Source organism: Oncorhynchus mykiss, chromosome 11, assembly GCF_057628025.1.
Source record: "Oncorhynchus mykiss isolate SJ-2025 chromosome 11, ASM5762802v1, whole genome shotgun sequence".
NCBI lineage: Eukaryota > Metazoa > Chordata > Actinopteri > Salmoniformes > Salmonidae > Oncorhynchus > Oncorhynchus mykiss.
Window position 1 is genome coordinate 54,934,938 of NC_143032.1, and position 16,539 is coordinate 54,951,476.

The 16,539-nt window shown below is 48.9% G+C and overlaps 1 protein-coding gene across 50 annotated transcripts in view; it reads right to left on the minus strand.

Moving 5' to 3' along the window:
- Window positions 1-481: 481 nt before the first annotated feature.
- The window catches only part of LOC110535946 (nuclear receptor corepressor 2), a 125,645-nt gene continuing 109,587 nt past the window's right edge, over window positions 482-16,539 (minus strand). For 37 of the 50 annotated variants that reach the window (XM_090190518.1, XM_090190505.1, XM_090190517.1 and 34 more), the window contains exons 27-47: window positions 16,316-16,423; window positions 16,061-16,164; window positions 14,416-14,566; window positions 13,372-13,515; window positions 13,179-13,256; window positions 12,763-13,007; window positions 12,309-12,663; window positions 11,925-12,164; window positions 11,503-11,754; window positions 11,216-11,359; window positions 10,857-11,111; window positions 10,493-10,670; window positions 9,859-10,331; window positions 7,858-7,997; window positions 7,498-7,697; window positions 7,160-7,282; window positions 6,865-7,007; window positions 6,718-6,771; window positions 5,794-6,006; window positions 5,341-5,517; window positions 482-3,755 (exon numbers count right to left, since the gene is read on the minus strand). In XM_090190518.1, the coding sequence (XP_090046644.1) occupies window positions 3,577-3,755; window positions 5,341-5,517; window positions 5,794-6,006; window positions 6,718-6,771; window positions 6,865-7,007; window positions 7,160-7,282; window positions 7,498-7,697; window positions 7,858-7,997; window positions 9,859-10,331; window positions 10,493-10,670; window positions 10,857-11,111; window positions 11,216-11,359; window positions 11,503-11,754; window positions 11,925-12,164; window positions 12,309-12,663; window positions 12,763-13,007; window positions 13,179-13,256; window positions 13,372-13,515; window positions 14,416-14,566; window positions 16,061-16,164; window positions 16,316-16,423 (3,956 nt within the window). In that variant the 3' untranslated portion in view covers window positions 482-3,576. The remainder of the gene's footprint in view (window positions 3,756-5,340; window positions 5,518-5,793; window positions 6,007-6,717; window positions 6,772-6,864; window positions 7,008-7,159; window positions 7,283-7,497; window positions 7,698-7,857; window positions 7,998-9,858; window positions 10,332-10,492; window positions 10,671-10,856; window positions 11,112-11,215; window positions 11,360-11,502; window positions 11,755-11,924; window positions 12,165-12,308; window positions 12,664-12,762; window positions 13,008-13,178; window positions 13,257-13,371; window positions 13,516-14,415; window positions 14,567-16,060; window positions 16,165-16,315; window positions 16,424-16,539) is intronic. The other 13 variants (XM_090190526.1, XM_090190525.1, XM_090190529.1 and 10 more) reach the window with 3 other exon arrangements.

Below are 16,539 nucleotides of genomic sequence, written 5' to 3' on the forward strand. Positions count from 1 at the left end.
ATTTACAGATAGTCTGTGTACAGGTACAGTGATCGGTAAACTGGCCGGCTGCCATGCAGTAGCAATTGAGCCTGGGAACGAGGTTACTGTGATCATAGTTCCTGTTTCCCCTAAGATAGCCGTCTGCGTCATCTATAGTCTAATGCTTTTACTTTCGTTTTAAAAAGGTAGACTCAGCTAAATCACTTTGCCATGAGCAGCACCGCAGATCATTGAGATGAGCGAGATGGAAGACGTTGCTCTCACACACCCTACGCATGTGCAAGGGTTCACTTCACGTGGTAGACAGGGCACTAAAAACAGCAGAGGAGTGTCGCACTTCAACACTCTTGGTCAATTTCTGCAACAACAAACTACGCAGTTTACTTTCTGCAGCTACGTCATATGGCAGAGTCTACCTCTATTAAATAGGCTAATCAATGGGATATACATTTAACACTGTAATACATTACAGTCAAAGTACACAAAAAGACAGCATAAGTTTCAATGGCAATAAGCTTTTTATTTAAACATTAAGGCAGTGTTTTTTTGAATTTTCATTGTTACACTGCTCTCCACAAAGCTTGCTGGTGGGCATGTAGAATTAAACAGTGCGAATAGTTTTTCTGTAAATACCAACCTTGCAGCAAGCCACATAAATATTTACATCTTTTCAGTTCTATATACAATCCTTGCTATTATACAGTGGGTTATAATAATAAAAAAAAGAAATCATTATGCACAATATGGTTGAACATTTGTCAATGCCATCTCTCCCCGCCCACCCTGGTACAATGCAGGGATCGCATCGGCCATTCGACTAATTCGTTTATCGTTCGTCTTGAATAATTATGTTCATTACAAATGAAAGGCTAACTTCTAGCACGGAGAGTGACATGACAGTAATCAAAGCAAGCAGTGTAAGAACAAACAGAAACCAGAGGGGGAAAAATATAAATCCTTAAAATACACATCAGTACATTTCAAACGGATTCTTCTAGTTTCCTCTGCTATTTATTTAGCTAAAATGTAGATATGGTTCTGTCTTCCTATCATGTCAAAATGTACTGTCACTTTGCTCTCCCAACGACTTCATGAAAAGTAAATTGATATACAAGTAGAGAGGCCGAAACTGTTTTATTGGGCCCAGTTAAAAACGTCTAATTTGACCTCCACCTTGACTGACTAGATGTAAAACATGACCAGTTGAGGTAGCCAGGGTAAGAAGCGGTACATTATCCAGTGAAGATGAAGGGGGAGGAGAGCACAGGCAGTCCAACAACTGTTACACATGTTCATGACTAACAAGTCTCCATCATGACTAACTCAACCCGCTCTCAGCTAGTGGACCGGACAACACACCGCAGTCGCCCTCAACAACAGTCACACTGAGAATAGCTGTGCGTCTCTTGCTTCGACACTCAATACAAGCCATGAACACTGTCATATACCGCGTCAACAACAAAGAGATGGCCTTTAAAATGGGTACAAATTTCAAATCACACATGGTAAATGAACACCAACTGTTGGACTTTTAAACCTCCTCTGAATCAGGATCATGACAGAATGTGACAGTTAAGAGCTAAGGCTGTGACAGATTTAGAAAAAAAATCAAAACAGGGACGTTTCATCTGCTCTTGGTTTCAACATTTCCCTGCATGGACACGTATAACCCTGGCATGAAGAAAAATGATAGGAAAAAATGAAAAAGAAAATTGTGCGTCACTTGGTAACTTCAGTACTGTATTATGTAAAATAAATGGCACTTAACACTAGAAATATCTTATAACTGTACAAAATCAGGTCTCGATAAGAAGGTGCATCTGGCCTGGCGTAAGGCAGAGCTCCTCTTCCTCTAGACAGTAAAAGATCAGAGGTCAGACTGTCACAACAGGCAGCCCCTAGAGACATTAGGAGTTCCCTCCAAGAGACGGGCTTCCAGCAGGCCAGCTGGGGCTCACACTACAGCCACAGCCAGCACCGCCATGGACCAAGGGGCATAGAAACATTGATGGCTTTCATTTGTCACCTCTTTAATGCAAGCAAATTCCAACTCTGATGCTGGGAAATTTGCCCTAAAGCAGCTTTAAGGTTGGTCTCCACCCACTCAAAGCGGACTAGGTAAAGTTTCACTAGAACTGTGATTGTCGCTGGAGTTTGGGAGCACTAAAGAATGTCGGTGGCAAGACCAAATGAAAGAGATGTTAAAGGAGGACGCCTCCACAGTAGGACTCTACACTCGTCTTCTCCAGTCCATTCTCGCCTGCCCGAAACAGATTCCTAAAAATGCCGTTGTGAACAAATTGACAACTAAGTGCTTAACATCCAAAAACATTCTCAACAAACACAGACGTGGTCGATATAAAAACTGTGAGAAAGTGTCACTTGTCTCTTCGTGCCGTCCATCACACCCACAGACCGCTCTCTCGATTGGATGTCTGGAGACCATAATGCCACCACCGTCCTCCAGTAACCTTTCAGATGTATGATGACATCAGCAATGGACAGCATGTATACCCTGTAAACCCCCGAAGATAGATCATTGAAAATAAGAGATAAACTGACACCATTAACATTCACGATCAAAAGTACTAAAGGTCTCGGCTCACTTTCAAACACAGGACTGGACTGACTGGATTTAAAAAGGAGAAAAGAAAATAAAGACATTGTTTTCTCCTCCTGTCCATCATCTGATGCATTCTAACGGTAGTAGAAATACACAGGCCGTCTGAACTCAGTGTCCACAGTACTGTACAATAGATGGCATGCCTGGCTACATGCCTGTCCGCCTGCCCTCCGCACAGTGAAATTACCCAGTGTAGGAAGACCACTTCCCTAGCAGAACTCTGTGTGGTTCACACCCTGTCCAAGGGGTCACTGGCAAAAGAGTGAGAGAGACAGACAGACAGAGAGAGAGAGAGAGAGAGACAGACACTTCTGTGCTGATGCATGTCCACTATGGTTGGGTTTGCTGGTCAGAGGCGGCAGCAGGCTTCTCCAAGCTGAAGATCCAGGTTGAATCCCCGTTTAGAGCCCTGACATGGCCGAACAGAGCAGGCTTCCTGTACAAGCAGAGGACACATCCATCCTTGACCAGGGCAAGTGAATCACTCCGCGGGCCAAATGAAAACACATGAGCATCAGATTATGGGGCCGTACCAAGTCCCTTCCACAAACCGTAGAAGACACTAGAACAGTATACAAACAAGCGCATGAGTTGATGTGTCCGTATCAATAAGGCCAGTAAGAGGGGAAAAAATGTAGTAAAAAAAAAAAAACAAGTGATTTGTCCTTTAGAGTAGTCCTGGAGTGACTGCATACACTGAAGCACTAACACACGGAGCAGCAGTGTTTCAGCACACCCCTATCGGTGCTTGTGATCGTCAGTCAGCTGTGTGAGATGGGAGGCCCAGAGGTCAGGTCCTGTCGTACTCCCTTGCTGGGTGGAGATGGAGCTGTAGAGTGGAATGATGTGTGTGTGTGTGTGTGTGTGTGTGTGTGTGTGTGTGTGTGTGTGTGTGTGTGTGACGTGTGTGCCTGCAGCAGCAGTGGAGGTGGTTAGTTGGCGGGTGCTGTTCTGTTCCATGGCAGGGTCTCTCACTCACTGTCAGACAGGGTCTCATACTGAGAACACAGCAGGGGCTTGGGCTCCTCCTCCCAGGACCGGCCCTGGCCCTGAGCCCCTATCTGTCCAGAAGGGGTGGGGGAGGGGTTTGACACCGGCATGCCACTTGGGAAACGCATGGTCAGGGGGTTACACGGGAAGGGTGTTGTGCCTGCAAGAGGAAGAACAGCAACAATAAATCCTTGAGTACTGACCATGATGCCATAGGCAGCAGAATGCAGTTCACACGGTTTAAAGGTGATGGGTTTCCGGTCTTTGATACAGTTGAATATGAGCAGTGAGAGATGAGATGTTGATAGAGATGAGGGGCAGTGAGAGATGTTGATAGAAGGTGAGAGGGGCAGTGAGAGATGAGATGTTGATAGGAGGTGAGAGGGGCAGTGAGAGATGAGATGTTGATAGAGGTGAGAGGGACAGTGAGAGATGAGATGTTGATAGAGGTGAGAGGGACAGTGAGAGATGAGATGTTGATAGAGGTGAGAGGTGCAGTGAGAGATGAGATGTGGATAAAGGTGAGGGGCAGTGAGAGATGAGATGTTGATAGATAGAGGTGAGGGGCAGTGAGAGATGAGATGTTGATAGAAGGTGAGAGGTGCAGTGAGAGATGAGATGTTGATAAAGGTGAGGGGCAGTGAGAGATGAGATGTTGATAGAGGTGAAAGGGGCAGTGAGAGATGAGATGTTGACAGAGGTGAAAGGGGCAGTGAGAGATGAGATGTTGATAAAGGTGAGGGGCAGTGAGAGATGAGATGTTGATAGAGGTGAGAGGGGCAGTGAGAGATGAGATGTTGATAGAGGTGAGGGGCAGTGAGAGATGAGATGTTGATAGAGGTGAGGGGCAGTGAGAGATGAGATGTTGATAGAGGTGAGGGGCAGTGAGAGATGAGATGTTGATAGAGATGAGGGGCAGTGAGAGATGAGATGTTGATAGAAGGTGAGAGGGGCAGTTAGAGATGAGATGTTGATAGAGGTGAGAGGGGCAGTGAGATATGAGATGTTGATAGAAGGTGAGAGGTGTAGTGAGAGATGAGATGTTGATAGAGATGAGATGTTGATAGAGGTGAGAGGTGCAGTGAGAGATGAGATGTTGATAAAGGTGAGGGGCAGTGAGAGATGAGATGTTGATAGAGGTGAGGGGCAGTGAGAGATGAGATGTTGATAGAGGTGAGGGGCAGTGAGAGATGAGATGTTGATAGAGGTGAGGGGCATTGAGAGATGAGATGTTGATAGAGGTGAGGGGCAGTGAGAGATGAGATGCTGATAGAAGGTGAGAGGGGCAGTGAGAGATGAGATGTTGATAAAGGTGAGGGGCAGTGAGAGATGAGATGTTGATAGAAGGTGAGAGGTGCAGTGAGAGATGAGATGTTGATAAAGGTGAGGGGCAGTGAGAGATGAGATGTTGATAGAGGTGAAGGGCAGTGAGAGATGAGATGTTGATAAAGGTGAGGGGCAGTGAGAGATGAAATGTTGATAGAGGTGAGGGGCAGTGAGAGATGAGATGTTGATAAAGGTGAGGGGCAGTGAGAGATGAGATGTTGATAGAGGTGAAGGGCAGTGAGAGATGAGATGTTGATAGAGGTGAAGGGCAGTGAGAGATGAGATGTTGATAAAGGTGAGGGGCAGTGAGAGATGAAATGTTGATAGAGGTGAGGGGCAGTGAGAGATGAGATGTTGACAGAGTTGAAAGGGGCAGTGAGAGATGAGATGTTGATAGGAGGTGAGAGGGGCAGCAGTACCTGTGGAGGAGGGCCGGTCCTCCCAGACACGGTTGGTGACGGGCGTGCGGCGGTTGGCATCCCCCTCAGAGTGGACAGAGGACACAGAGGAGGGTCTCTCCCCCCCTGACAGGCCAGGCCCGGGGGATTTGGCCTTCCGCCCGTTAGAACGCCCGCTGCCCTTTGGTTTCCCCCCACCTACACAAAAAGAAACAGAGAACACAACGCAGCCCTGTGGTTTAGTGGACAGTTCTATTCACATTTATCTACCATACATCTGAAGTTAAAATTGTGAGAAACTAGTCTAGCAAAGCTGAAATAATTAATAATTCACTTGATTTGTTACACAGTCAGTACTGTTTCATAATGGAAATACTGAGCCCTCTGAACACCAGTACATACAATCCACCCAACAGCCCTGCGACTTGGATTGGAGGCTTATGACAGAGGGAGATTTACGAGGTAATATCACACCTTGCAGTGAGTAAGAGTCCTCCGTCCGTCCATCACTGGGGAGCATAGCGGCAGGCACACTGGCAACCATGGGGTTAATAGCATTGGAGGAGGGAGGGCGCTCCTCGGCCTGTTCATCATACTTTCCCATCAGGGCCTTTCTGATAATGGCCTCCAGCCCTATGGTGTTACCAGACACCTCGGGAGCCGGGTGGCTGCGTATACTCACAGGTCCTGAGAGGCAGGAAGTGGCAGGGGGAAGTTAGAGAGGGCATTGAGTAGCAGGAGAGAGAGCGAAAGAGAAACATGAATAGAGGATATGGTAAAATAGAAGACAAATGGAAAAGGGCCAACATGAGAACGGAGGAGTAAGGGAGAGAAAAGGACGACAGGGACAAGAGAAAGCAAGAAAAGGGAGTGAGAGAAAGAGAGTGGAACAGCAGAGAGGGAAAGAAAAATCCAGTCAGCACATCCTCAGAGAGAGATGGAGAGAGACATGTTGGTTTGTGCTGACGCAGCTTTCAGTCTGTCAGTGGGCATTATGTAGGTTATGAGCCTCCAGAGGATAGCCACAGGAGAGAGAGGTGATGGACTCTAAATAACATCCAGCATGTAGCTCCTGCCCTCTCCAGTCTCCTGTGAGTAGCCATGCTGATACACATGCTCCGGAGCCGCAGCCAAAGGCCTAGCTGTGTCAGCTAGGGGCTCATCAGGGGAACGTGGCCGTATGTATACCAACTGGAGGAGAACCTCTCTGCTGTACCATGCTGATATATACCACACCAGAGTCACATAAACAGAACATCTAGCTAACAGTCTACCATGCCTAAATCACAGAAAAACTACTACTCTAAGCACATTATACAACATTGTGGTTGAGAGTAACAATAATCCACCACTCCCCACTAATATCCCACGATTATTTCTAGAAATGCTGTATCTTACCTGCAGTGGTAGAGGCAGGCATGTTGAAAATCTCTGTTCCTGGCTGACCAGGATCTGGATGTGGAAACAGTATATTTAGAGCATAGTCTCTCTGTCTATGACTACAGTATCAATGCTGTATGCCGTCACTGTGGTGGTGGGACTCACTGAAGTCGGCGTCACTGCCGACCACGGTCATCTTCTTGATCATCTCCTGTTTCTTGGACTTGACGATGGCCGAGGTGCTCTCAGTGAGCTTGCTGAAGAAGGCTGGGGGCTGGGAGGTGCTGGGAGGGGAGCGAGAGCCCATGCTGTGGGGAGATGACCACATCTAGTTAGTCCGGAGAACTACTGCTTCCTACACTACGGCTATTTCCCTCCCTCCCTTTTTTTAATATTTTTTACCAAGAGTAGTCTAGAGAATGATTTCTATCTGTGTGAGGAAGGGAGGGTGAAACCTTACCCCTGCTCGTTGGGGTAGGAGGCCCCTTGTGTCTCTGGTTCAGACATGGCTCCGGCAGGGGACACGGGCTCAATGCCGTCTGTAGACATATTGACAGGTGACACCTTGGGCTGAGGAGGGGACCTGGGAACACACACACACACACACACACACACACACTAATGAGCCACTGTGGTCTGGCTGATTATGCAGTCATCTAAACAATATTCAATATCAATTCATGTCAGTAATATTTCAGTATCTGCATTTCCACATAGGATTAAACATAGTACTTATCATGTGACACCCTTAGGAAGATACAGAGCGGTGCCATATACAGTATAAAGTCTGGGCAGTACCTGTCTCGGGCACGATCCCCGCCGGCTCCCTCTGGAGTGTAGCGAGGCCCCTGGCTGGGCTCCTGGGAGGCAGGGGGGGCCTGGGGGGCGCTGGGGGGCCGGGTCAGGTCCAGGACAGAGTTGCTATGGTAAGACTGCTGCATAGGGACCTGCTGCTGGGCCTGCTGGCTCTGCCGGGTGTAGTCCTTGGTGATCACCTCCTGTTCCCCACACACACATCACAGATACAGGTCAGACACAGCATCTCTCCTTCCGTCCTGTCTGCTTCTCATTCCTACAGACTTTAAGAAGAACTGTACGGTAAATGTAACAGTGATATGATATAGTAAAATATATTCCTGTAGTTGTGTGGGGGCTTACACTGATGTGCTGGGCCAGGGTGACCACCCTCTGGCTGCCTTTGACCAGGGGGGACTGGGGCTGCTGGCCCGGGGACAGCCTCTCCTCAGAGGGAGGCCGGTACAGACCGTGCTGCTCCATGGGCATCATCTTCTGTTGAACTGAGGGGACAGGACAATACACACAGGGTGGTGCCCACAGCGCACACACACACACATTAAGCAGCACCACCATGTACACACAGAGGGGACAAAGAAGGTGAAAATTCAGTTTTCTGGGTCAGTTTGAAGAGGCAGCTTACAGGAAGTCTCTAACTACAGTGTATTAGTATTCCCTGTTTCTAAAGGTGAAAACTGACGAGAGCTTGTTGCAAAATTATAGAAAATATATATATTTGTTTGTTTATTTGTTTAAGTCCATTATGTGCAGCATATGGTGTGCTCGATAAACATTGCATAAGTGACACATCTGCTGTGCATAAGAGCTCAACGATAGGTTTCCTGCTGAGGAAATCCTCAAAGTGTTGTCAGCCAGTGGCGTTGGATGTGTCAAGCTACTTCAGAACACTACGGACTTATTTATATACGGAACTCTCCTCAAAGGAGAGAAGCATAAATCACTGACAAGCTTAGCGGTGACATAAAATGGCAACTCAATACTAGGAAGGTGTTCTTAATGTTTTGTACACTCGGTGTGTGTGTGATATATGTGTGTGTATGATTATATATATATACACATACACACACTTCTCACAGCATGTTATACCACAACACTCATCTGGCCTCGACATGCACACACTTTCCCTATAGGCATGTCATAAATATTGATGTGGCACATAGCTTTACAAATGGAAAAACAAGAAAACAATATTGCATTTATAATGATGGAAAAGCCGCATCGAGCGGTTTGCATGTGGAAAAATCAGAATAAATTACAGTGAGGCGTAATAAGGACATGCAGAGATTTGGGAGCCAGAAGCTGCAGCACCCCCCCTCCCCCAGGATCTTTTTATGGGTCTCTCCACCACCCGTTATGCCCTCTCCCTGCCCCCCACCTCCACCACCCCTCCAGAGGATGATCAACGCTGTCTGGAGCCCCGGGGAGGCTGTCTGTCTGTCTGGTGGCTGGTGGGGCGTTATTCTCGTGATGCATCCTGGCAGGCTCGCCTGACCGTTTCCTACTACATTTCACACTGGTTTATATCGACACCGACTGACCTCAGCTTTCTCTTTTGTCATTTAGGTAATCTAGCTAGCAATATTTTCACCTTATTTCTGGAAAATTTTGTGAGGTGAATATCTGTAAGGAAGGTGTCATTACTAACTATAAATCAAATACTTACAGAATTACTATACTCATCATAAACCTTCTCCTAACATTACATTGATAGATTGATAACGAGGCTACTTCATTTAGTTCCTAACATGGAACTCTTGAATACTACAGGTGAACTAAGATTTCAATATGAGGGGGGAGGGGTGCCACGTGGTAACGACAGCCACATCCTCGATGAAAAGGAAATTAAAATAAGCAGCAATGAATGTTACGCTGAAATCTTCCAACCACTGAGCCATCTATGAATGACACCTTAAAGGACATCTAGGATCTCTCTCCAAGGAAATACCAATTGGGTTCTTTGTACCATAATAAATGGTCAATACATAGGTCTTTTAATCAAAAATATATAGTCATTGAATAATTTGATTTATCCAGCTCGTAAGCTGCTTTCATCTCCTTAATATTATGTCTATGTAAGCTCCAGTTTAGACTGTTTCTTCTTCTCAATGTCAAAACGTGTTAAATAATAAAAATTAGATGGTCACGTTTGGATATATATATTTTATAGTACTCTACGTTACACAAAAAAATAGCATAGCGTAGAAAAGAACACAAAAAAAATAAATGTCAAAAATAATTTGGACTGATTTGATAATGCCCAACCACCACAGCGTGCAATAGGCCACAGACGGACGAGGGGAGGGTCTGGGTGATGAGGGGACCCTGGGATCCAGAGCGTCTTACCATCACTGGCGCTGTTGGCCACGAGCGAGCCCGTCTCTGGCATCCCCGTTTCACAAGAAATTTGACGCATGATAATCGCGTTTATGAAGTTGGCCGCAGTCATGGTGGTCTTACCGAGTGATCGGAGCTCTTGTTCCTGAACGGACATCGGTTTGTTTTGAGTCTTTTCCCTACTAGGTGTGCCACTTTCTCCGCGGCCAGCAGCGTTATCCGACTGGGGGGGCAGCAGGTGAGGGGGTCGCCCTGAATGGTGAGAGGCTGAAGAGCCCTGGGGGTAGGGGCTGGGGTAACCCCCTTGGTTAGGGCTGGCCAGCTTGGGGTCAGATTTGCTGGAGGATATAGAGGGCCCATGTTGGTCTTGGGTGTGTTTGGGAAGGCCTCCCCTACTCTTGCCCCCATCCCGGCCCATTTCCTTAGAGTCCATGCTTTGTTGGTAGGCGTAGCCTGGGTAGCGATTTGAGCCTGGCATGGACCTGTGAGAGGAAAACAAAATCACTAAAACAGTCAGTAAACATGCCAACCACAGATTAACCTCCACCACAGTCTGCACATCTTATTTAGAAGGCACCTGCAGTAGGAGATACTTAGCCATTTATCCAACCATGTATGTCATGCATGTCACCAAGCAGGTTACCTTAGCACAGAGGGGTTGTTGTGGTCGCTGACAGGCAGACTCTTGCCCCCAGTGTTGTGCAGGACGCTGGGCCTCTGCTGGACACTGTCCTGGGTGCGAGGGGACACCGGGGAGTGCTGGTGGCCATAGCCAGAGTGGGAGGAGGGCCTGACACTACCACCTGAGCTGTGCTCTGTACCTGAGGAAGGGAGGGTAAAGATATATTACACACAGCACAGAGCTCATATCATCTCATAAAACAGCAGCATAGACATCCAACACAGACCATGTGCAGTAAATGTACTACTATCATGGTAATAACATAATAGTGTAATAATTGAATAGCAGACAGACAGACAGTGAGTGGGTCGATATCTTTACACACCTGGTCTCCAGATGGGGGCGTGTTCCACGTTGCCGTGAGAGATCCCCTTTTCTCTGTCCCTGTCCCGCTCTCTCTCCCGCTCTCTGTCTCTGTCCCGTTGTCTCTCGCGATCCCTCTCCCTCTCTCTCTCCTGCTCCCTGTCCCTCTCGCGGTCTCTCTCCCGCTCCCTCTCGCGGTCTCTCTCCCGGTCTCTGTCCCGCTCGCGGTCAGCAGAGGATGGTGTGCCGTGCTGCTTGCTCATGTGTTGGGGCCCAACTACACAGCACAGGAGAGACACAAACAAAACACAGATGAGTCCGTCACACAGCATCACATTTAAAAACACAGAACGCTGACTGGTGTAGAGTTCAGTCCAGTACCTGGTGAGATGGGAGAGGAGGTGTATGGCTGGCTAGGGAAGGCTCCAGGGATGTAGGTGATGCGGTCCATGGGGGAGCCGGAAGACCCTGCAGAGGGAGGGACCAGGACAGGTAAGTGTGGCACCTGAGACAGATCGATGATCCCTGGGAACAAGAAGAAAGAACAACACTAGTCAAAACTACAGACTGCGCTACACTACACTGGTCCAGCTAGGCTACTTTTTGTGTGTGTGTGTGTGTGTGTGTGTGTGTGTGTGTGTGTGCACCATGACCAGAGTGAGGCTCACCGCGCGGGGCAGCAGAGTAGGGCAGTTGGAGGGGCTGGTCCCGTGGTGAGAGCCCCCTCAGCAGGTCTGAGCGCTGGGCAGCCATGGCGGCGGCTGCAGGCCACTGGTGCATCTGCTGGGAGGTGATGTAGTCGTTGAGCAGCGTCTGGCGGTTCTCCAGGGCCGCCGTGTCAGGGAAGCCCCGGATCAGGTAGGGGTAGGGGTGAGGGTAGCCAGGGTTAGGGGCCAGGTGACGAGGCAGGTAGTAGGCTGCTAAATGAGGAGGAAGACAAAGAGACCATATAAAGCCATATAGTCACGTACACCCCCCCCCCCCCCCCCCAACCACACCCCTCCAACAGACAGAAAGAGCAGTTATAGAAGGAGCTCCTACGTAGAACTATACAGTGGACACGAGAAGGGTCCAATCGTGTACTATGTACCTGGGTCGATGGGGATGCCCTGACGCAGGGCAGCAGGGTCAAAGGCCAGGGGGATCTGACCTCGGTACACGTCAGCCCCCAGACCCTGCAGCAGACGCTCGTACGACGCCAGGGATGCCTGTTGTTGGGCCTGTTGTTGGGCCTGCTGCTCGGCAACGCCCGACAGCGGTGACTTGCCGGAGCTCATCTCCCTAGGGGTGGGTGTGGACTTGCGCTCCTGAGGCTGATTCTTATTGGAGCCTGGACCACACAGAGGAGAGACGGGAAGGATGCTTCAGAACACAAACACGGTGGGCTTCACATGAGCTCTTTTCATTTCAACCATGCGTCACAATCAGACAGGTTCTACGACAGTGCACAGTCCGGTGTCGGTGTGTGACATACCTTCATGCTGCCGCTGGCCTGATTCTCTGGACAGCGGGGATCCTCTGTGAGAAGGCCCAGTGTAGGGAGCCCTCATGCCACCCTTGTGTTCCTCGTAGCCAACGGGGCTGTGGTGGGCCTTGCCACCCTGATCGCCCCCCATGGCCAGAGGCGAGGAGCGGGCCATGGAGCTGGCCGTGCTGACCACAGCGCTGGGCCGACCCTTAGGACCTTCCTCGTAGCGGCCCCGCTGCTCAGGCCCCCGCATCTCCAGGTGAGGGGGCATGCTGTAGTGGGAGCGCGGGGAGCTGGCGATGATGGAACGAACGTCATGCCCCTTCCTTAAGCCACCCTGCTCCTGCTTCATTGGAGCACCCTGAAAAAAAGGAAACACTGAATATCTCTACCAACAGGGACTTGTCTTGCTTTTATTTCCCTGAGGCACAGTGCATCTACAGTGTGGCGTTCCACTCACCTGTGCTATGATGCCATCTTTGCCAGCCTTGGCCATCATCATGCCTTCGGGCATCTGTCGGAGCTCCTCTCTGGGAATGAGGTGGATGGATCGGCCCCCCTCCTTCACGGTGGGCACCATGCCGTCTCGGCCCTTCATGGGGTCAGCCATCTGGCTAGGCCCTCGGGGCGGGGAGCCCTCTCTCTTCATCTGCTTGGGCTCTCGCCTCATGTAGCCATCCTGGGGTTCCAGGTGGCGGGGGATACCTGGGGGGAAGAGGAGCAGGAACACAAATGCACAGGAGTTCAAATTTGAAGTCAGACTGGAACTTTATTGACAATTAACTTCTCTTGAGCGATTGCTCAACTAGGCGATGCAGTGATTGTTCAACAACCCTGATGCAGTGACTGGAATAACACCGTGTATGGAATAATTACCCTGTGAAATGGAACCACGGATGTGGTGGGTCGGGTGTGGGCTGTCTCTCTCATGGGGCATGGCTCTACCCATCAGACCTGAAGTATGTGGGGGAGTGAAGAAAGAGTAGCATTTTTTTCGTCCTTGTAGGACTCTAGGTCTATGTAAAGTACATGCTAGAGCTCTTAGAGGGTAGCGGACTCCTCAACTTACCCTCACAGTTGGCTGCAGACAGAGAGTCCCTCATGGGCAGCCCCCTGGAGATCCCTCCCTCCATGACATCATAGGGGCGCTTCAGCCCCAAGATCTCCCCAGGCTGGCCCCGGCCGTCTTCTTTAGGGTTCTGAGAGGGTAGGCCTGAGGAGAACACGCCACAAACAACAGTCAACAGGGCATTGAGAGGAGGTTTTAACTCTTCAAGACTAAAGGCGATGCCTCTGTTCCTGTTGTTACAGTATGTAAAAACTTTGGGGCCACTTAGAAATGTCCTTGTTTTTGAAAGAAAAGCACATTTTTGGTCCATTAAAATAACATCAAATTGATCAGAAATACAGTGTAGACATTGTTAATGTTGTAAAGGACTATTGTTGCGGGAAATGGCTGATTTTCTATGGTATATCTACATAGGCGTAAATAGGCCCATTATCAGCAACCATCACTCCTGTGTTCCAATGGCACATTGTGTTAGCTAATCCAAGTTGATCATTTTAAAAGGCTAATTGATCATTAGAAAACCACAGCTGAAAACTGTTGTAATGATTAAAGAAGTAATACAGTATTTGGAGCATCAGCATTTGTGGTTTCGATTACAGGCTCAAAATGGCCAGAAACAAATACTTTCTTCTGAAACTCGTCAGTCTATTCTTGTTCTGAGAAATTAAGGCTATTCCATGTGAGAAATTGGCAAGAAACTGAAGATCTCGTACAATGCTGTGTACTACTCCCTTCACAGACAGCGCAAACTGTCTCTAACCAGAATAGTAAGAGGAGTGGGAGGCCCCGGTGCACAACTGAGCAAGAAGACAAGTACATTAGTGTGTCTAGTTTGAGAAACAGACGCCTCACAAGTCCTCAACTGGCAGCTTCATAAAATAGTACCTGCAAAATAGTACCTGCAAAAATTTCTGATCAATTTGATGTTATTTTAATGGACAAAACATGTGCTTTTCTTTCAAAAACAAGGACATTAAGTGACCCCAAACTTTTGAACGGTAGTATAAGTGTAGTAGCACGGTGTTTCTAGGTTAGAGAACTGACGGTCATAGGTGAGGATGTGTCCGCTGATGCCCTCATAGACCACATGTCCTTTGGACAGGGCCTCGTCCCGCTCCCTCTCTGCCCTGCTGGGATTGTCTTCCGTGATCAGACGGGTTATGGTCCCCTTGTACAGAACGTCAGCCGGGGTGCCCTGTGGAGGGAGGGACAAACGCAGAGGAACACAACAGCCAATCACCCCACAAGATACAGCAGATGTCAGTTTAACTCTTTCATTGCACGTTGTTGTAAGATGCATATTTGTCCTGAATGTTATTTTTTTTTATTGAGACGATGATTAAGATCATAGGGATCATTTATCGCTCACTGATGCCAATCGGAGAAGTGTGAGGCAATTGTTGTTATGCGCGTGGATGTCACGTTATGACTCAACGACGACAGAGCTTTTTGTCCTGACCGCTGCTGCAACAGAGCCCGCACGCTAAACAAATTCAATTACTCACTACTATACCAGCGGCAGCCTAGTCACATAAGAACAATAACCCCCACACACACTCTGCAGTGCTAACACCAGGTGACAGAATGGCAGCAGCGGGTTTGGTCAGGGCTATTGAGTCATGTCTCTGGCACACTTTCAGTGCGAGTCAGATTTGCGCCATGGCTAGTGGGGGTTTACGTAAGCCTGCTGGGAGGCTGAGAGAGAGAGAGCGTGCACAGGCCTGCCCCCCCCCCCCCAAAAAAAAACACCTTTCATGAACTTTTCTACCCACCCTTACTAGCTCTGACTTTTGTTCCTTTATTGAGGGAAAATGTACTTACTATGACTGTGATGTGGGTGTCCCTCCTAGCTGCCTTAAAATAAATGCACTAACTGTACATCGCTCTGCTTAATGACTAAAATGTACGTCAAATGATATTCGAGGGGGCTGGGGGGATAGTGCCATCAGAGGCCAGACCATAAGTGGAGGTTTAGGGGGGGGTTGGGCTCGTCTCACAGGATCGAGTGGCCTTGACAGACACAAACACCCTTCCTATCTCCCCTATCTACCCTCAGCATCCAATGTCATCAAGGGAGATGCGAGAGACCTACGCACCCGATGCCGCAAAGCTTATCTGTACACACACACACACCTCATTGACAGATAGGCTTTCACTCTGCCTAGCAGTCAGCTAGACAAACAAAGGAGCCGCCGTGCGACATCCCCACCCACTCTTGATTATATACGAACTCTCACCTTTCCCTCAGTTATCTATCTGGGCACATATAATCTCATCCCATTTCCAGGCCAGTTGGCTGAGGGAGTTATTACATCAGGCTGAAGACCGTGCGTATCAGTGACGGGGCTTAGCGAGTGGAGAGAGTAAACAGATAAATCAAGAAGGGAACAGACATGGTACAGTGTGTACCTGTTGCTAGGGCGACAGGGAGCAGTCAGAGCCACGGTTATGTCACACCAGTCAGGATCAGCAGTGAGATCCTGCCTGCCTGTTGCCACAGCCTTTACCCAGCCTAACTTTCCAGCCTGGGCTCATGACCTCTCAACACGCCTGTGTCGTTGTCCTCGTTTCATTTGGAGACGTACAATAAACAGCCCGGTGAGAATTTTAGGCCAAAGCTGTTAGTCATGGTAATAAGTACGGCCCAGTTAGCAGAAGCACAGCGTTGAGGTTGGTGTGTTGCCCTTACCTGGGTGATGGAGCCTCCTCGGTAGGAGATGGGGGAGTCCTGGTGAACTCTGGTCCCAGGGATGCCCTTCGTGATGCTGCCCCCCTGCACCGCTGGCATGGACCCTGCAAATTCAACACATCCAGGAGAACAAAGTCAGGGCTTTACACTGGCATGGAGGTCTGTTTATGCCCCAATAACAGAGCAGAGAATCCGTATGAGCAGAGAACAGTGTCCCGACAGGTGGGTGTGTAGTGTATCTAGCTGTGAACTCACCACGGCCAGCGTTGGCGTCGTGGGGCGCCCCCTGCGTGGACAGGTTCTCTGCCTGGGAGGACGAGCACCGCGGGGACAGCTGCTCCTGCTTCACCACAGGGTAGGGACCTGATGTGTGCGAGTCAGAGGGTTACAGTGTGAGATAAGAGCAGAGAGGAGAGTGTGTCAGTGCAGAAAGCCCAGGACACCCAAACGGAGAATTGAAGGTTAGGACAAGAAGAGGG